This window comes from Canis lupus, chromosome 38, assembly GCF_048164855.1.
Source record: "Canis lupus baileyi chromosome 38, mCanLup2.hap1, whole genome shotgun sequence".
Taxonomy (NCBI): Eukaryota; Metazoa; Chordata; class Mammalia; order Carnivora; family Canidae; genus Canis; species Canis lupus.
In genome coordinates this window covers 5532626-5554270 of record NC_132875.1, presented here as the reverse complement: position 1 = coordinate 5554270, position 21645 = coordinate 5532626, and the positions used below count along the sequence as shown (strand labels likewise).

The window sequence follows — 21645 nt, the reverse complement described above, 5'->3', positions numbered from 1 at the left end:
GACATTTATGGCACCAGACGCTTCCAGAACCCATGGTCTAGCTGGGAAGCACCAGCCCAGGTACTTGGTGATCTTCAACAGCAAAAATCATCACACAAGACAAGGCATGCCAATGGATATCTTCAGGTCTGTTTTGCTCACCTTTAATTTTGTTGTTTTGTTCTGATGCCTGCTTTTACCTATCTCCAAAGGTTTTTGGTTGACATTTTTTTAAATGTCTTAATTGTTTTAATAAACAAATTAAATAAGATAATGCATATAAAGTGCCTGGCACATAGAAGTGTTAGTTATTAATACAATTATTAAATGTCATTTTAGCATGTTAATTTTCTATCCTTATTGTGTTTTAATTGTTCTTTAATTTACTGCTTTATACCACTTCCTTATTTTATTACTACTTGATCTGTTTTATAATCTTGGTAAGTATGTTCTTAGCTGATGTTATTTATTTTAACCACTCATCCTAGCTTATTTTATGCTTTTAGTGTTCTCTTTAGTAATTGTCTGTCCTAATTGCTTTTAACCTTCACTTTGCTGCTTTACATTTCCTCATCCTCCTGTCATTCTTATTCTCCCATCATTCCCTTGTGATTCATTAGTATACTCTTTCTTCCTGATTCCATTTCTCTTCTTTCCCATTTCTCTTCTTTCCCTGCTCTCTTTATCTAAATGTTTATTATGGAAGTACAGTTGACATATTTCCTAGCTCTTTTAAATTTAACACGTGTCACTCTTCTTCTAAATTGTTAAAATTTTATCCATATCATATTATCCTTGCATTTTGTTAATTTAGTCTTTTATTTTTTAAAGATTTTATTTACATATTTGAGAGAGAGAGACAGAAAGAGGGAGAGCTCACAAGTTGAAGAGAGAGGGAAAGAATCTGAAGTAGACTCTGCATTGAGTACAGAGCCTGACATGGGCTTGATCCCATGATGGTGAGATCACAACCTGAGTCGAAACCAAGAGGTGGCAGTTTAACCGACTGGGTCATCCTGGTGCCCCAATATATTTAGTCTTGTAATGGATTAAAAATGCTGTTCAGTGTTCAACAAAGAGGAGGGACTGTCTTGGTAGAAGTCCTGGCCAGCAAAGTGAGGTGGTCCCTTCTTACCCTGATTGTTGGTCCTAGACAAACAGTTACTTCTGTGGTAGATACCCTTGTTTCTTCAATGCTGACCTTCCCCCAAAACCATTAACTTACCATAGATAAGCTATTAACAGGCAAAATTTTCTCTTCCTCCATTTTACTGTCCCCAAATTAAAAAAAAAAAAAGATTTCTCTTGATTTCATACTTAGATTCCTTAGTCTTGCCATGTATTTTAATGAACCCCCAAATTTCTCCATGAGGAGACACTGCTCTCTCTCATATGATCCCTGGGTTCTTGGCTAGGTTGGTTAACCAAATGAGACACAATAGCGATGTAATGTAGGCTATCTCCAGGGAAGGGCTTTCTATATACCTTTTAGATTTAATTTTAAGAAGAAAACCCATTGGTCTTAAGCATTCTATAGGCCACCCAAAAGGACACATAACATAATAGTCTAAGTGAATACCCACAGTTCTTTTCTCTTATCAGCCATGCTCTAAGAGATTTATCATCAGGAAACACAACAGATTCTCTTAGTGTAAGGGTTCTTAACCAATTCCCTTTACTTAACATAAGAACTAGAGCCCAAGGCTCCCTCTGAACAAAGGGAAAGAATGGAGGCTTTGGAGTCAGGCTTGGTGGGGTCCACGTCCTGGCTCTCTCCCTTTCTGGCTATTTGATCCTGAGGAAACTACTTAATATTTGAGTCTCTGTTTTCTCATCCACAAAATGGAGAAGAGCGTGTTAAGAAAAACACTGGACTATATTAGGACACACACTAAATGTTACTAGTTACTGTTCTTAATGTGGATACTGGGATACTGAGCTCAGGTTTGTCTCAGAACTTTACGGATGGAGTTGGGCTGTGCCTTTGCTCTCCTGTCCCTTGAAAAGGGCACAGAGTGTTCAGTAGCAACACCACGTCCCTCTATGACGCCCAGATCTGGTGGGAGAGGGGCCTGGCACTCCTCCCCTCAAAACCTCACCCTCTTTGATCATCCCCTTAGTCTCGGGATTGCTTGCACACTCCCTTGACAGATTACTTCTCTAAGGAGGAACAAAGTACCATTTTGGACAGGTTGTGTGGCTTTGAAAAATAAGAGGTTTGTATAATTTGGGGGAGAAGCATCTGAACTGGACTTTCAGCTAAAGGGAACTAGAGAAGAAAAGGGTGAGGAAGACAAGATGAAAGAGGGGAGGGATGCCTGGGTGGCTTAGCGGTTAAGCATCTGCCTTCGGCTCAGGGTGTGATCCTGCAGTCCTGGGGTCAAGTCCCACATCGGGCTCCTGCATGGAGCCTGCTTCTCCCTCTGCCTGTGTCTCTGCCTCTCTCTCTCTCTCTCTGTCTTTGTCTCTGTCTCTCATGAATAAATAAATAAAATCTTAAAAAAATAGAAAGAGGGGAGATATAGTATCTTCTAAGTGAGGAAATCCACTCTAATTTTCAAATATCATCAGTGCTTATTTTTATGTATTTCAAAAGTTTTTATTATGCCAAAGGGAACACAAGTCCCTTTAAAAGCAGTTATATCAAGTCAGAACCAAAGGCAAGTGTACAATAAAGCATCTAATTCGATATGCAATAGACTTGTTAGCAGAGTCTGGCTCTCAGATCGAGCGAGGGGGTGAGTGGCGGCGGGGAGTGGGAGGCAAGGAGGACATCTGAATGCCTTTGAAAGGACAGATTACTCAGGACAACTCTGTCCTTCCTTTTACTTCATTTTTGTTTTTGTAAACTATGAGAAAGGGGTAGATACAAGAAGGTAAAGGATAGTAAACTTTTCACAAGTGCATTACCTTTATCAAAACTCAAGAGAACGTGCCCTTCATCATCTACGCTTAATTGTGCATAATTTTACTTCGGAAGAGAAAGAAAACTGTAAACGAATACTGAACTCCAGTTAATGATACCAGAGTAATGTTTATTTAGGTGAACCTGTCCTGCTGTTGATTTACTTTTACAACTTACTCTGAAATGCATCAGAAAAGTAAGCTGGGTTGGTGATGGACAGAAGGACGCAGATATGGACATAGATATACGATGAAGCCGGCAGAGTGAAATATGGATGACAACATATAGGTGGTAGGCACAGTGGTTTCACTGCGAAAATCTTCCAACTCTTCTGCATGCTTGAAAAACTTTAAAATAAAACATCAAAAAACATTTTAAAGGTGGTATCCTTCCAGCAAGAGAAAACAACATAATTCCTTCTCTTGGGTAAGTCCTAAGCAGCATTCAGATGTGCTTCTTGCTAGAGCAGAGCTTCTCAAACGGAATGTGCTCAGAAATCACCAGGGGATGTGGTTAAAGCACAGAATCTGATTTAACAGTCTCGATGGGGCTCACAAGCTCCCAGGAGATGCCGATGATGCTCATCTGCGGGCCATGTTTTGAATAGGCCAGCAGGCCAGGGTGGGGAAGGGCCAGCCAAGCAGTGGCTGCCAGCAAAGACTCTGGGTACCTGGGAAATCTGAAACAGAGATGGGACCTCCTCTGAGCTCCAAAGAGTTTTTAGGTGTAAAGAGAGGGTTCAAGATGAGTTCAAAGACATGTCCTGCTTAGGCTTGAAAACTATTAGGTTAGATGAATGAATGGCTGACAGTTGACAATTCCTGCAAATAGAACCACAATAAATGTAGCATTTATATATTTATGTTTTAAACCTTCCTCTGCATTATTTCATGGTTTAAAGCATAGGAATATGCTAATCTCAGTTAACTTCTTGTGCGTGGTGAATCTTTAATAAAGAGTTCTATTTACATTAGGAAAGGCTGATTTAGGCAGAAAGCATGTCTTTCTGCGGTCTGTGTCAGGAAGTCTGCTCTGTTTGCACAGCCTGGTCACAGCTGCCAACACGATCGTCCCACCTTTGGTGGCCACTACGTGACTGGCAGGGCATCTAGAACTGTGCTGGGCAAGTGGCAGCCACTCGCCATGTGTGGCTATTTAAATTTCAATTAAGTCAAATTAGATACAATTAAAAATTTGTTTTTTCAGTCACACTAGTCACACTGCAAGTGCTCAACAGCCACGTGTGGCTATTGGTTAACTTACTGGACGGCACTGAAACAGAACATTTCCATCAGTATGAAAAGTTCTTTTCGGATAGCATGCTTCTAAAAGGAAAGACTAGTTTTTGGCACTGTCACTTGCAAATTCTGTAAAAGAATGGCAAATGTCAATCCATGTTTACAAGCCACTCACATTTTTGGTTGCTAGGAATATGATTATATACATAAATTCCTCTCACAATGGCCATTCCCAAAATCCTTTAGAATATTATTATTTTGGCTACACTGGGTGGTATAGACCTTCTGTTTCAGAGATGCAGGTGTGGAATGAGATAATTCCCAGCACCATGTCTTATTGACATTTGTATGGCCCATGATGGATATTAGAAGGTTCTCTATAAACGTTTGTTTAATAAAGCATTTACTCATTTATTTACTCATCTGGTCAGTTGTTCCAGACTCAAATCGGTCCTGCCTTTTGCCTTATTTCTCCATCAAACTGGAGCATATAAACACTTAGTGTTTAGAGTTATGGAAAAGAATTTCCTCAAACTCAAACACAGGCAGAGGTAAGTAGAGGTTATTTTTTTTTTTTTTTAAGTACCAAATTTTAAAAGAACAATTGGATTTCTGAGACAGAGGTCTAACATTTTATCTGAAAACAAGCTAAGAGCATGGAACTCCTTCCCAGAAGGCAAGAAGCCATCAGCAGAAATCGATGCCAACGTTTCCCACAATTAAATTCAGCCGATTTAATTAGTTTAATATTTACTGAGGTCTAGAAGGGCTGGGCCACTTTCAGGAGCCACTACAAAAACAAACTGCCCTTTTGAGGTTGTGAAATTTTTCTTTTTTTTTTTTTTAAATTTTTATTTATTTATGATAGTCACACACATAGAGAGAGAGAGAGAGAGAGAGAGAGGCAGAGACACAGGCAGAGGGAGAAGCAGACTCCATGCACCGGGAGCCCGATGTGGGATTCGATCCAGGGTCTCCAGGATCATGCCCTGAGCCAAAGGCAGGCACTAAACCGCTGCGCCACCCAGGGATCCCTGAAATTTTTCTTTATAGAGCAGAAGGCGGGACCTACTGGAGTCTGGAAAACTGGCCGGATCCTAGCCCGAGGACAGCACGGCTGTAGGGCCAGATCTCGGCCCACCTGGGCAGGCTGCTATAAAATACCAATTATAGTGGGAACGGCATGGCACACGTTGTCATCTCATAGGTGGGGCTCTTTTCAAAAAGACAAATTTCTCTTTAGTTTATAGCTTTGAACTATTTCCCTTCCCGCTGTATTTTCCTAAAAATGGGAAAACATCGTGTTTTATAAGCAGAATAGGACACTGGACGAGGCCATAGACATCTAGCTCTGTTGTCATGCCCAGAGTTCAGGAAACTGAGTCCTATTAAGGAGAAGTGATTTGTCCACGGTCACATAGGCAAAAAGTGGCAGGAACGGAATGGGTATCCATGTGTACGTGCACATTGTGAATGTGATTGCGTCCAGAGTGATCGTATCACTAGGTTTGGGATCAACAAAATCCTTTGCGATTGCTTCTACACAGGGATAAGGAGTCTCCCCAAAAGGATATGTTCTCTTGCCAGGTCCCAGTAGGGCTTCTTGTGGGGGAGAGGAGATTTCTCAAACTACCTCTGGTTGGTCTTGAAGTCCTCTCTTCTGCTGTGTAAGTCACTTCCAGTTTCCCTCCTAAACTTGAGTTCATTGGTTCCTTTGTTTGAGTCTTCCAAGGACAGGAAACCTAATCCCAAAGTGCTGAATGAGATTGGAAGCTAAGACAGGTGCTGACTGGCATCAGGATTTTACATTATCTCCGGTACGGGCTTTCCCTAACCTGACCTGGACATAACAGGATGTCGCCTCCTTTCCCAAGGTCAAAAGTACTATGGATGACTTATTACTGAATGGAGGGATGGACAGGTGAATGGATGAACACATGAACACATGAATGCATGCGTGTATCAAGATGCCATTGGATGATTTGGTCTTATTTGTTTTCTGTACCTTGAAGGGCTTTCACCTGGCCGCTGGGAGAAGAACAATGGATTACATATGAAATTATAATATTGAGATTTTTTTTTTTGCTTCTCCAACTATTGTGGGCTCAAATGAATGAGATGCTTTTCTGTTCTCAAATGCTGAGCTGATATGGTATTAAGGTTTAAAAGCTTCGTCAAATAAGAAGCTAAAGGGGCTTCCTCTGTTTCCTTTTTTTTTTTTTTTTTTCCTCTGTTTCCTTTTGACTCTGCCATAAAGTTAAGCCGGGCTGGAAGCTTCTGGAAGGCAGGAGTCCATCTATGCCATTCCTGCTACCTTCAAACCCTCCAGAGGTTGGTTCACCATGTTCAGACCTGTCGATTCTCATCACTCGCTTCATCCCTTCACCCTGGGGCTCTTCACAAGTCCCCAGCCACAGCACTGGGAGGCACTCGAAGGCAGCTAACAGGGGAGCCTGGGTATATTTTAATACCTTAAAATCTCAAATTCCACTCGGCAAAATAGAAGAATTAAAACTTCATATAATTAAGATGAGTTTTTAAAGATTTGCATATGAATTTTAATTATCACTCTCGCTTCCCAGCCTTCCAATTCCACATGTGGCAACATCTTATTAATATATATTTTAAGTGGAAGGAGGTCTCTCAGAAGTAGTTAAGGAAAAATTAAGATGATGGCACGTGGCCAAGTATTACCAAGTAACCCTTCTGATATCCAAGCATCTGCACTGTGTTCACGTCAATAGGATGCTATTTTTGCCTTAATGATTTATATTTTTTTCCCAATAAATGTCCTTTTCTTCTCTTTGCTTAATATGATAGAAAAGCAAACCAAAACAAAAATATGTATGCTATGGTTTACAAAGATAAAAGTTCCAACTCTATTTTTCCACTCCTATAATTATCACTAAGCAAAACTGATGAGATGCTTCTGTCATAAACTGACGTTAATGGCACTTTGCCTTTTTGGAGAGAACACTAACACTTTATTTCCATCCTCACTACAACTCTTGAATAAGAAACATCTTGCAGGGGTTTCTATTTATGCTTAAGGTTGGCTGGAGTGGACTCAATCCCTTAACTCACACTTGAAAATAATTAAAAATAAAGTGTTTTGCTCCTGAAGAATAATGTTTTCTGCTACCACATATCTCCAAGGATTCAAAGGGAAATATTTGTGTAATGACAGCTCTTCCTCCTTCCCATTTAGGACCTCAGGATACAATTGGAAGGGGAAGCAATGGGTTAGACTAGAAGGAATGCCAGAGACTAAGTCTCCCCATAGAGTTCTCCAGGGAGCGCAGTCTACCATTGAATCTGGCATCCCTGGGGCTGACAGTGAGGACCAAAGATCTTACTTGTAGAACTTTAGATCTCTACTCTAGAACTATCCAGCTGAGAGGGAACTTAGAGCTTGCTTCTCTAGTAATTTTACAGATGAAGCAAAAATACAGAGATGACTTATCAAAAGAAAAGGCACAGGAAGGACTTAAGTTTCCTGATTAGTTGCTAGTTGCCTCAATCTCCCACAAATCTATGCTGGGGGATTTCAGTCCCGTATCTGGTGGAGACAATGTTATGTTCCTACATGGATGGTACCCCTCAATTTTATAGAAAGGAAGACCTGGGGCCCCTGGATGGGGTCAGTTGAGCATCTGACTCTTGGTTTCGGCTCAGGTCATGATCTCCGGGTCATGGGATCGAGCCCCATGTTGGGCTCCTTGCTCGGTGGGGAGTCTGCTTGGGATTCTCTCTCCCTCCTTCTCTACCTCTCCCCTCATGCTCTCTCCCTTTCTCTCTCATAAATAAATAAATAAATAAATAAATAAATAAATAAATAAATAAAATATTTTAAAAATATGTAAAAAGAAAGACTTAAGAAACTTTTTGAACTGGAAACACAGTATATCTGTGGGCTAGTAAAGCATTTAAAATAAAAATCAGGGATGCCTGGGTGGCTCTGCGGTTGGGCGCCTGCCTTCTGTTCAGGTTGTGATTCCCTGATCCGGGATTGAGTTCCACATCGGGCTCCCTATGAGGAAACGGCTTTTCCCTCTGCCTGTGTCTCTGCCTCTCTCTCTCATTCTGTGTCTCTCATGAATAAATAAATAAATCTTTAAGAAAAATAAAAATCATTTCCAGATACTTTGCCGTTACATAAATGCGGCTATTGGTTACTAAATAAACACCCTTTCTAAATTCAGTGGTGACTTGTCTTCTCCTAGATTTATTCATCAGTCAACATGTTCTGAGCAACTAATACAGGCATTTAGGAAATATTTAGGAAATATACAAGAGTGGAAGACATGAAGACCAATTAAGTCTGTTCACATATCTATAATGCAAGGGAAGCGTATGTGTGATAAAGCAGAGAGAAGCAGGGAAGAAGGGCCTAGGAGGATAACCTGGGGAAGCAAAGAGGAGCTGGCTGTATGATTTTGAGATGAGGGAAGCATGGGGAAGGTGGCACGGGAACGAAGGACAGATGGTAGCCACGTGCAAATGCAAGGGGGGACGTGCTCTACCAGGTAAGGATGAACTGACTGTGCTGCCCAGCATCCAGATTTTACCTGGGTGTCAGGAGGGTGAGGTGGAAGGGCAGGTGGATCGGGACCAGAGTGTGGGAGACGCCTGAGTGTCAGACTCGGGGTTTGAGCTTACTTAGGTGGGCAACAGACAGGCGCTGCTGATTTCTGGGAAAAGCACGGCCAAATTCAGAGAGTGTGTGCAGGAGAAAGGAGATGCTGAAGTCAGTAACAGTGATGAGGAAATGAGCACAATGGCCAAGCCGATGAAATACTCTAGAGCCAGGACAGTGGCAGTGAGAAAGGACCGAGGAGAACGAATGCGATAGCTGAGTGACCGAAGTCCGTCTGATTGACAGGGAAGTGAAATAATCTCCCTCCATTACTCAGAGCTACTCTAACCTGGTAAGTACTGCCCGTTGTCACCTGAGAGCACAAAGGACTTAGGGATGTATAATTTAACGCTCGCCGCCGCTCAGGAAAGGGGTGTTTAAGACTTGCACAACTCTACATCCTTGTCGAAAGCCTATCTTTCCATCAGAAGGGAAAAAAGTGACAACCGTGTCCTAACCAATCCTCACTAGCAACTACCTACTGTGAAAACCGCTCACACAAGAGAAAAAAAGGTCAAATTAGAAAGTTATCGCTTATAACATTTCACACTGCATTCATGTGGAAACATTTCTGCTTTGCCAAGCCCTTTCCTACTTATTTTCTCATTTTCCCTAAAGCAGCGCTGGAGGTATTAAGGGTGGGAATTACTGGTCCCGTTTTATGGAAGAGAGGTACAAGGCCTGCCTACGGACACATGAGAGTGACCAGGACCGGTCTCCCAGCTCTTCCCGACCGTCCACACCATCACCACATGGGCTCAGTGAAAGAGGCAAGTGGTCTGAACTTTAGGGGATTTAAAATAGACACTGGTTGGATAAGATATGGGTGCTAAGAAACCCAGCCAGGGGAGCAGATAAAGGCTGCCCAGAAAATGTCCTCCACCAAATGAAACACAATCCAGAGTCCAGCTGGGAATTCCATTGCTGCCTTGGGTTTAGGAATTGTTTATTTTTATTTCTTGGCTCGAGCCTTTCATTCCTGCCCTTGTCTCTTCTTGTCTCCCTCCTTCCCTCTCTCCTTCCTCTCCTGGCAGCCAGAGCCCCACTCCACACATTCACACGCGTCCGCGTCGAACACCGCTGTCTAAAAACACGGCTTGCCCTAACAAGCTTCGTCTCCTGCAGGTGGCACATTTTAAAAATTTAAAATGGGTACCCCAAGGAATGTATCTTATCACGATCAGCCTTTGAATCATTTACCCTGCTTGTTAAAGACTCAGAAATAAAATAAACACAGTTCGCAGGGAAAAAAAAAATTAATGCACCACGAGCGACTCTTTCGAGTGGCATTTTCAAGCCCAGTTTCTGTGGTAAGCTTATGTAATCAGACATAATTGTCTGCACATGTTTGGTTACACTCTTTCAGAAATGATTCCCAGCCCACCAGATAGCGTCAGAGGGGTCAGTGTCGACCCCCCAGAGTCTGGTGCCACCCTCTCCTGCACTACCCGATTAGGAAGAAGGATGTCACACAGCAGAACTGTGAGCCCATTTCCTGCCCACTCACACAGACTTTCTGCAGCTCATATGTTCATCCCCATGCTCTGGTACTTTCCTCCTTTTCTTCTCTTCCACGTATACAGAGCAAAGCTTTTTCTGGAAAAAAAAAAATCTTTGGAGATAGAAGACATCTCAAATAGGCTCAGAGAACGCGTAAACGTGTATGTGCTTGAACCCCGTCCCCCAACACACACACAGCTGAGCACAGACCAACTTCATGTCTGGAGTCTGTTTTGGGGAGGATAACTCCTCTGCCACAGTACCTTGTGTTTTTCTAAGCAGGCTTTCAGCGCATCAGCCATTAACATGGTAATAATAATTAGGATAACCACAGGAGAGAAGACTGCCTCTGCTCTGGAAATCCTTGCTGGAAAAGTGACATGACTGCCCAGGGTTACATTCAACGGGGTTGGCTTTGACCTCCTCCATCTCCTGCCAGAGAGAGGCTTAAGGAATATCATACAAATCCAGAGGAGAGTCTGCCTAAAGAAGGTAGAAAATAAAGGTTTCCTAGTTGGCAGGGGCCTTAAAAAGTCACCAAGACACTTACGACCTGGTACTTGACTCTCTTCTCCGACCCCCGACATCCTGACTGAGTAGCCAGCTGCACCCTGTTTGAACGCTCTGATGGTGGGGAGTTCTGGACTTCCGGAGGCAGCCAGTCCCTTCTCCGGACAAGTCTGACCAGGAGAAAGGCCCACTCAAGCTCGAAGTGAGGCGTGTTTCTCTGAATCTTCTACTCAGTACCGCTACCCTTGCCCTGTTTAGATCACTCGTGATGAAGCCAATCTCTTTCACAAATACCCCTCTTTCAAAACTACTCTAGACCACTCACATTTTCTCTTTCGTGGGCTAAGAACTGCTCATTCTTTCAGTCACTCCTTGTGATGAACCAACCAACTGGTCGGTATTGGGTTGATTCCTTCCAGTCTCGCCTTAGCCATGTCTGATTTGACCAATGCAGGGTCCAGGGGACCAGCACCTCCCGCACTGCAGACCCGGCACCTCAGTTAGTAGAGACTCGGATGACGCTAGTGCATCGTGCCTACCTTTCCTTCCGTCCATCCCCAATTCATTTGAATCATCACAACAGAAACAAACGACAACAAAAATCATCACCATCAATCAGCCATAGTTTTCTTCTCGAGTTCTTAGCCCGTGGTTCTACGGGAGCCCCCCGCAACCTCTAAAAGCCCAGGAAATGACCCCTGATCTACACAACAGCCTCCTTTTCCAGGCTGCCTCTCGTCCTAGCATGCTGTCACCGCTGCTGAGATAGCGGACGATTGATCTGAGAAATCAAGTTGGATTGCTGTCCCAAATCCACATTCGGTTCTCCTTGTGTCTGTCTGATTGATTTCACTCTGTGCGACACAGCTTGTCGCTATGAATTTTCATGCTAGTCAGAAGCCGCCAGCGCGCCCAAGAACCAGGAGAAGATGGTCCCGCACCCCTCCCCAGCCCTCCCCACATCCCCAGCCTCTGTGTTTCATTTCCTTCTTGTTTTCGTCCTTAGACAGACTGGACAAAGGTTCTTTTGCAGACCACAGACCTGCATGCGAGGGGTTCTGGCTACCGGTTTTCCCGCCCGGGTCCCCGGGGCCCCGGCTCGTGGTGACATTTCCTACCACTGTTGTGCTAGGTGTCACCTGTTTAGCGGCTCCTCTCAGCTGAAGGCGAGTGGCCGCAGGTGCCATGCGGACACTGATTGCGTGTGACAGCCCTAGACGCCAGCTGCCTGCATGAAGCCTGCCCGGTCGCCACATTTCGTGTGGGGAGGACGCTGCCGATGGCGTGGCCGATACAGAGACGAGAAACTAGGGGACCGTAAAGCTAAGATAGGTCCTACTAAGTGGCATTCCGAGCCCTATGGCTTTGAAATAATTGGTTAGGATAGAATAAACACAAAGGGTGGGGGAGCCTTGTTTTCTTACACTGATGCCCTGCGGACTGTACATCTGACTGGCTGCGAGTCCGTCACTGTATCCTCCTGTCTGGCTGATAACATGGCGAAGGGTATCCACCTAAACAGATGAACAACAGAGAGGAAATTAGTCAGGGGGATGCAGGAAAAGGGAGGCAGAGCATCACAACGCGGCCTACAGTGCGGGCGGCCAAACGTCCACAGTCCTCGCGGAGGCATCCTTCCTGGGAGGGCTCCGCTCGGAGGAGGCCGGCCTCTCTCTACCTGCCAAATCCGTTTTCCTTTCTGAGTTCAGTCAGCAAGACGGTAAAATGGTCAAAGAAACCTGGGATTCCCGCCACTGAACCTAACTCCCAGCGCTGCAGGAGACGGCGGGGCGGGGTGGCGGGGGCGGTGAGAGAGGGCAGGGTGAAGGAGGTGCCCCTGGCGTACAGGCCCCCCGACATAGCTTCTCCTTCGCTGCTACCCTGCTCTGCCCAGAGGGGGCTCGGCAGCCACCTCACCGAGAGCGGTGCGGCCTAACACCTCCGCTCCGCTGGCCTGACCACGGCTCCCCACACTCGCCCCTAGGCAGTGTTTCTGGAATCGCTGGCCAGCCGGTCGCCTCCTGTGCCACATGCAGGGTGGGAGAGCGGGCTACCGTGGCTGAGAGGCTCCCCTAGCCATCCTGCCCCCAGCAGTCCACTCCACCCTCTCACGGCAGGCTCTGTGCCGAGGCAGGAGGACGGCCTCCCGAGGTGCAGTGAAGGCAGGCCGTTCGCTAATGGACACCGAGGGTTTATGCCACACGACCTGGTGTTCGCTTCCCAACGTGGGCTCTGACTCACGACCAGAAACCCAAGTCCCCTGACCTCGAGGATGATTGAGAAGATGAGCTTGGTCAACCCGGCTGGGTGGGTGTTTTTAAAGCTTGAAACAAAAACAGGAGACACGAAGGCATTTGCCTAGTCACCAGTCACCTCCTTATTTGGCAAATATTGAGTGAGGGAGACCCACAAACAAGAGGGAGGCCTGCAACGTGACACAACGGACTGAACTCCTCCTCCCTTTCCCTTCAGCCAAGAAAGAATATGCTGGTTCCACGTGCCTGATGGGCCTTGGTCCCCTCACCCCGTGCTTGCTCTCCTGCCTTCCCAGTGTGGCTGACAAGCCAGAGCCAAATGCATTCACAAAGTGTGGACGAGATTCCCCACGACCACGGTTGTCTTTGTTTTGGTTTGGTTTGGTTGTTGGCAAGATTTTGTTTCTACGTTTCTCTCTTTCTCTCTCTCTCTCTCTCTCTCTCATTTCTCTCTCCCTCTCTCTGTCTCTCTCTGTCTCTCACCCTCTCCCTCGCTCTCTCTTCCTCTCTCTGGACAGAACTGGCAAGTGCCAAGACTACCAAGGGCTCTTGGGCTCCAATGCATTCACCTGGTGGCACATTGGCTGGGTCCCTACCTGTGACTGCACGTTGGCTCCAACCTGGGCCCCTTGGTAAGAGTCCCCATTGAGTGACTGCACGCCCATGAACAAATCTCCAGAGTTTGACATGTTAAAAGAACTGGAAGAACCTGGAAAGGAAAGAGTGAGGCACCTGAATCACAGAAAGGAAAAGGCTCAACCCCTGCAACTAACAGCCAAGAGGAAGAAATGACATGCAAAGCAACCCCCCAAATAAATACCAAAATAAAAATAACATCAACAGAGTCTGGTTAGTAGCATGAAGAACAGAGCAAGCAATAAAGGGTGCATATCGTTCATGTTATGTGAAGCCACATGTCACTGCAAGTTGCCAATAGGACTGTGTCCCCTTAACAACTTCAAGCTGAAAAAGGGAGTATTTCTTCTCATTTGTTCTTCTCAACTTAGTCTATTTGAATTGGAAATGGTCTCCAGGACCTCTCTTTCATGCCCATAAAATTCTAGGGGTTGCCAGGGGACCACAAGCTGAAGAATCTGGGCTAGCCAAAGGTATTTCTGCCACCATGATGGAGCACATGAGCTGTCCGGCTAGTTTCCAAATATGCCCCCACCAACCCATCTGCCCTCACATGGTAAGCAGCCCTGGTGGGGGGGTCGGGGGGGAGTGCATGAAGGCAATGGCCCACAATAGGGCTGGGCCTGGGATGGGAGTCCATTGACATTCCCGATTTCTAAAAAGAAGGTCAAGTTCCTTGCTGGGTGGCAAGCAGCCTGAGAGAGCCTTGAGGACCGCCAGGAGATGTGAGAATGGTCACTTCTTCCCTTGCCACCTGCTATCATGGAGGAACATGAAACAGAATAATGGGCCAGGAGTTCTGAAGCATGCATGAAATATGAAGTCCTAATAATAACGCTCAGGACAATCATAAAAATGGGCCTCAGGAAGAGCAGTCAACCCTCGGCTTTCATCTCCCAGAAAATTAGTCTTCTCCCAGATAGCCTCCAGGCAGCACCCAGGTGGCACTGTGGTACACTCAGCCCACCCTCGGCCTAAACACAAGGGCGTGGTGAAGCTTTCTATTATTCTGAAGTCATCGTGCAGCTCAGCGCATTAGGAAAGAAAGCTCAACGTGCAAGGTTTGGTTAAAACATGACGTTAGCCTAGAAAAGGAGAGACCTCAGGGACCCAGGTCAGTTCCACTCTATTCCCAACTGTCTTGCTCAAATTGCACTCTTGTCCTAACATTCTGGCAGCCATCATCCGTGTGGGATGGCCCAGCAATGATGCCCCAGCTCTGGTACTTTCTGAATCTCCCAAGACGGGGACCTGCGCTCTCCTAGAGGGCTGTCTCCTGGAGCTCAAGAGAAGGCTTTTTCTGTGCCATAGAAGAGTCACTTAACTAGCAATGAATTCTGAACCCTGCCATTCTGCTGCATGTTGAACTGCTCCGAGTATATCTTCACACTTCCAAGGGGAGACCCACTTAGAAGACCCACTTAGGTCCACTTGGGGAGACCCTCAAGGTAGGAAACATTTCCATTTTTCTTTGTTTGGGGGATGTCCATCCACACCCAAGAACCAGCTAGCTCCTGTGCTACATAAACTGATCCCCCACTCTCTCTTGTCATGGGAAGAAGGGAATACTTTCTCTGGGGGGCAGGAAAGGGCGACCTGAGCACCATTCAGGGAACTACAACGTCCCCATAGCTCTGCAACATGTCCCGTCTCATTGGGCTCACCTTTCTCTGTTTAGCTTATTCTGCAAGGATGTAGACGACTGGGGGTCTTGAGCAAAAGAGGCCCAAGGTCTGACCAGGCAGGGCAGCTTGCCCTGGAAATTTCTTCCAGTAATGTGGTGCCAATCTCCCCAGCATGCAGGGGAAGCAGCGCATGGCACAGATCATGGATTCCCAGGTTGAGAGACATAATTCCCAGGCCTGCGTGTCCTACCTACATCCCTCTCAAGCCTTTCTTTTAATCAGAGGTAACCTCCATAATAAGAGCCATTTTATCATCGTTGTGGCAACACATGCTCACATTTAGATGGCATCAGAACCAAGGACGGTCAGCTCTGAGGCCCCAAATTGTGACTGTTTACGTAATATCAGAATTCCGCCCCCCCCCCCCAGAGAGTGTTCAGTTTGATGCCCAGATACTTTCTTTCTCACCCAATCAAATGCCATGCAATAAACCCACACTCCTTATGCCTCGCTGATGGTTTACTGGAAATCAGCACACAGACTGAGGAATTGGGAGAGACCCCCAGAAGGGCTGCGCTGGTGCCAAGGAACATGGCATCCGTGGACCCATGAGGGTATGGAATGTGCCATTTACAAGATACACACTGCAATTGACACAGATGATTTAAGAAATATATGTGCATAGATAAATTGTAAATATGTCTGGCTGCCTAATGTACAGAGAGATAAATATGCGCATATCAATGGCCTTCATGTACAAATGCATTTGAATCAGAGCAGTAATTGCAGGAATAGTGCGGGTGCTCTTGCCTCTGCGGTTCTGGCATTTTGTTGTCCCTGTATAGCCATGTACTACACAACCATGGCCTCTGACTCTCTGATAAGTATCTCGAGGCAGGGATGGCTCTGAGAGAAGAGGCCACGTGCCACCAACGCAAGAAAGCAGACAGAAGCCCACACAAAACTCGAAATAAGGAGGAGAAGACATGTCCTTCATCTGGCACTGGATGTCAGAAAAAAAAACAAAACAAAAAAACTCAACACAGAACGGACCACTCCCGGAGAAGGACATACTTCCTCGCCCAAGAGTGAACAGGCCGTCCAGGAGGTGCTGCGGATGCTCAAGGAACTAATACAGAAGCACCTGCATTGCTGAGAAGGTCCATCAAGAACCTCACCTGCAGGCACCTGTAAAGTAATCAGCAATTACCAGAAGCACACTCTAAGATGTGCTCGCCCTTTAAAAGGTTCTGAGCTTGAGTGGGAAGGGAGGCAAGTGGCTCGTTTAAGCTGTCATCCAGACATCGGGGGCAGGTACAGAGCTACATCCGCACTCCACTGGACAGACAAGAACTAATGGATCACCTATGGATTCTAATGCACTGGCTCAGGCAAATATAAAGATGTGGAGATGTGTTAACATCCATTTTCCTAAGATCATTTCCTAAAGACTGCATTTCTACTTTAAAGAGTCTCTAGGAGACTTAAATGTGCTCAAGAAAAAAATCGAATAATCATAATTTTAAAAATTCTTATGAATTATGATTCATAACTGATGTTATTATGATTTTTAATCATAATTTTAAAAAAAAACCTAGAGTACTAATGATAAAATCTAAACTTAGAACAAGCTTTCTACATTGGCATAACTGATGCTCTGGGCTAAAAATCTGCTTGCTGTGGAGGAATGTTTTCTGTACTGTAGGATGGTCAGCTACATCCCTGGCCTCCATGCACCGATGCCAGTGGCACCTGCCTCCTGAAACTCTGACAACCATAGGTCTGCAAACAGCCCCGATGTCCCCTGAGGTACAAGTTCACACTGTGGAGAACTAGTGATGGACAATAAGAGGGGATTTACTTTTTCTTACTGAGGAACTCGAAGTGTTTAAAAGCATTGACTCGTTATTCCTCATAGCACTTTTAATGAAGCAGATATATGACAAGTGTGGCCCCAATTTTGCAGTTTTGAAATCAAGGCTCCAGAGACATTAGGTGGCAGTAGGTCAGATTGGACGCTCAAACTCCAAAACTCCAAAAATCATTGTTCCAAACTCCAAACTCCAAAAATCATTGTTACTTTCTACTCAGGACAAAGCACAAGAGACAAAGGCCATCTGGTTCAACAGGAAAGCCCTTTGAGAAGGTGCACATGGCAAAGTTCTAGAGTTCCAATTCCGGCAGGCTGTGTTTTCATTTTCTACTTAGAAATTAAGGGAAGAAAGAACACAGCAGAAAACATCAAAGGGATAAATTCTTTCACCTGGTTTAAAAAGAAAAAAATTCTAAGAGTTCCCATGGATTTACTGTCAGCCAACCTCCCCGGATGTGTTACCTCCTCTCTAACTGTGGGTATTATATACACAAACTTCTCCTAGGAAGCCAGAGTCTAGGAGTTTTAATATGATCATCTTCCCCCAATCCAGAAAACACACCAAACCTTCTATTAGGGGGTGTAACAAATACATACAAGGGCTTGCCACTAACTAAATAGTGCCAGAGAAAGGACTTCCATGGCTGAGCCTGCCGGTGTCCTTGACACACACAGAGCCAGGAAAAGAATTCAAATTGGGGGAGGAAGTCCTTAGGCTCAATAAGCCTGGGATTACTTAGCTAATCACAGAATCTAATAAAATATCAATGCTGACGCCATGCCACGGCAAACATTTGTAATGCATAAGCCAGTTTCTTTCTTCTCGGATGCTAAATGTTCTCCAGAAGATAAGGTGACCTTCCAGAAGGGGCTCCATTTTTTCTGAGATCTCATTCTTGCCTTTATAATCTCATCAAAAATAGAAATGAGAATGTGTCCCTCTAGGTGAGTGCAGACTTATGGATCCAAGGTTATAACTATTGCTTCGAATGGTCCCCATTCTTGCTTTTTGTTTTCTTGGAAACTTAATTTTCTTGCCTTCCTTCTATTCTTCCTGTTTGTTCTCTCCATTCTGCACAACTCTGCTGGTGTCAAATATGAAGCATGCCAAGTATCTCTACATGCTTGCTCTTCCCCCCACGGGTCCTCGCCCAAAGTGATTTTAATGAATTATGCTTAAGGACACAAGAGATCAGCCATGTATCACCGAACAGGAATATTCAGAAGTGACCTAAATAAAGACACTGAGGTATTGCTGGTCCACACAAAAACTTCTAGAGGGAAGAAGATTTACTTGCAAAGTATCCTCTTTGCAGTAGAAATGAGTATGTATATTTAGTAAAGCTTCTGGGGGGTGGGGAACCACAACAACAACCCTGTTCCAATATTAAGGATATAAAAGCTCCCAGGTTCCAGAACTCTAGACTTCAAACTCAGCCCACATATATTTCACTTATTAACCTTTTATTTAAAACTTGTACCTATTTCAATGATCACCTACCCTTCGGAATTATCAAGGAGCTAGTATGCAACTTCATAGGCACCCTATGTGAAAAGTCTGACCACTTTCAAGTTCTTGGTTTATCTGTGCAGTGATCTGGGCTCTGTTAAGGGCAAAGGAAAATACACAAAAGCCCGTGTCTAACTTTTCCTGTTAAAACGTTGATGAATAAAAATCCCGTGCTATTGCACATATACAATAGTATTTTCTTTTGTCTCTACTGTAAGAAAAAAAAAAACAAAAAACAAAAAAACACTACAAAGGGGTTCCTCTGCATATTATTTCCAACCACCCAGGCACAACTGGAAGGCTTAGCTCAAATTTTCCATAATAATTTACTCTGTGCTTAGAATAGTCACATAAGTTTAAGCTACCAGAAAAATTCTTTAGAAAACTGTAATCATTGACTGACATTCCAAGAGAGCCAACATAATTCTTAAACACAGAGCGGGGGTTTAAAATGCTTACTTTTCTCTTTTTAAGTGCTTTAGAAAAGAATAAAAAGTTAGGGCTTTAGTAATGAAAGGAGTCCACAGGGCCCTTCTAGGGACTAGTCATAAATCATGCCCAACCATCTGCAATGCAGATATTATCAGGGACAGGAAAAAGTCATTTTGATATCTGTTTTGCATTATGATAACCTTTGCAGGAGTGGTGAGTGTGTTTTTGCTAATGTTGACAGGACTGTACTTCTTTCAGAGACAAGTGCATATGTCTGCCTAGCAGTGTGATTCAACTAGCATTGGCCGAAGTCTGAAATGCTTAATAGTTGACCACATGGGGTAGAAGGAAACTCTTGGGTTAGTGAATCTCTTAGCCTTGATCCTCTGTCAATCATGCCATGATGGGGAGAGAAGGAAATCCACACGCACAAAAGGTAAGGTAAATATGCTCGAAAGGTAAATATGCTCCTTAGAGTTACCCGACCTGGTGTGCTGGGAAAAGTACAACTAGACTGCATTCTACATTGTCTTACCATGTCCATGCCTATAAAGCCCCGGCCACTCTTCATGTAAGATTCCAATTAAACAAAAGAAGGCCAGTGATGGTTCTCCCAGTGGAGAACCTTATAACAATTTAGGGCATCTAGATGCTCACAGAAGACATTAGTGTGTGGAGCCTTACAGGTCTCCAGGAACAGCCCACCATACGGTATAAAGAGAATTTGTTTTAGTGAAAAAACAAGCCTTGGGCTCGAACACACTTCCCAGAAATGTTAGAAATTAGATTTTTCATCACATTATGGTCAAACACATTTGAATTTGTGACCCTTCAAGTTGGAGACAATCTTCTGAGATATACAACCCACTGCCAAAATCAGTGTAGCTGGTTCATAATGGGGGGCAAATATCACATGATCTGAGACCAAAAGTATTTAAAAAGGAAGTAGGTCTGGTTTTCTCTTACAAAAAAACCCAAAAAAGTACCAACATGCCTTCCACAGCATAAACACTAAGGTTATATTTTATGGATCATTGACTACGTTTTTTTTTTCACGTGTGGAAATTCACAACTGGTGGTATGAGGCAAACCCCAAAATATCTTACGTTAGCCTAAACTCTGAAGTTAGTGATATAATGCACGTTCACTAAAATAAAACCAGGGGCGTAGCACACGACTAATATTTAAACCGGAAAACTGGAATCTGAATACTTTGAATTAATGACTGGCAGTTTTCTTTGTAGTTTATGTAAAGAAACCAACAAATCAAAATAGTAAAGAATAACAACTATAAACAGTGTACAGCAGTAACCCCAGTCTGGCTTTGCAGACCAGAGCATTATAATGAGGAATACTCTTGCTGAGAATGTATGCTAGTAGGTCACCCAAACAGTATGTGATGGGAACAGCAAAGTAGACAAGGATAAAAACTTTATATGAGCCAGACTAAATGCTACAGCTCCCAAGGGATTATGTCCAAGTATTAGATCTAGCTCATTGTCATCTTTGAAAGGAGAATGTGAAGGTCTTCTCATCAAAACCAACCAATTTAGGCCTGTCCAACTTGGACAGACATATTATCGCAAACCTCCAGGCAAGCCCATCTTATAAACAGTAAAACACACTGCTCCTTGGAAATGAAAGGAAAAACCCAAAGTGGCATCAACAACAAAAAGGACAAATACGTAAGTTAACCAACTGGAAACCTAAAGAGTGAAAGAAAACCCCAATGTAAGAAAAGCAAGTATAAAAATGGAGCACGATCCCCCCAAATCAAAGAAAAAACTAACCAGCTGAGTTAGGAGTCGAGGGTGAGTTAGCTTGGCTTCCATGGGCTGACACATTGGTAGCAGTGACAGCCGTTTTGGCAGCATAAATATTGGCTTCCTCTTGAAATTTACCTATGTTCTTCTTGTACCGGATTCGCTTATTTCCAAACCAGTTTGATACCTAGAGCAGTTTAAGAGAAGAGGAGAAAGTTAACATTCCGTCCTATGCAAACATCTCAGGGGAAAAGGGGGCATCAAGAGAGGGTTGCAGGCAGGCTGCACCCCACCCCCCAATCCTATTCTGATTTCGAAACATCAATGAAAACATCCGAAGGAAGAGCACCGAGAGGGGCCATTGCATACAAGGAGAGTCTCCTGCTTAACACAGCACCATAGAGCAAAACCACTGCCGCAAAAACTTCCTACGGAGGAGCTGCTCATTTGGACTCGGACAGTTAGTTTAGGGTAAGCATTTTAAACTTGCTTACTCTTAAGAACATGACACCAAAATAAACAGCATTTCAGGGGAAATGTTACATATCAGTGCTAACACTGAGCAATCAAGAGGCACAGACTTTCAAACATCCATACAAATCTGTATCAACATATAGGTGTTCACACTGAAGGATTAATTTTAAATATTCAGAATTTATGTAAGCTAACACGGACTAGATTCTTAACTGCATGTACTATATAGACCTTAGGATCAGTATAATCCAATCCGATAGATTTCACCAAGTTATTTTGTGCAAAGCTTGGTGTTATCTACTCAAGGAA

General features: G+C 44.2%; 1 protein-coding gene across 8 annotated transcripts in view; it reads right to left on the bottom strand.

Moving 5' to 3' along the window:
- Nucleotides 1-21645, bottom strand: part of PBX1 (PBX homeobox 1) — a 325769-nt gene that overhangs the window by 52439 nt on the left and 251685 nt on the right. For 6 of the 8 annotated variants that reach the window (XM_072814604.1, XM_072814602.1, XM_072814603.1 and 3 more), the window contains 3 exons: nt 20890-21049; nt 13620-13732; nt 12193-12282 (listed from right to left, as the gene is read on the bottom strand). In XM_072814604.1, coding sequence (XP_072670705.1) covers nt 12193-12282; nt 13620-13732; nt 20890-21049 — 363 coding nt within the window. The remainder of the gene's footprint in view (nt 1-12192; nt 12283-13619; nt 13733-20889; nt 21050-21645) is intronic. The other 2 variants (XM_072814610.1, XM_072814609.1) reach the window with 1 other exon arrangement.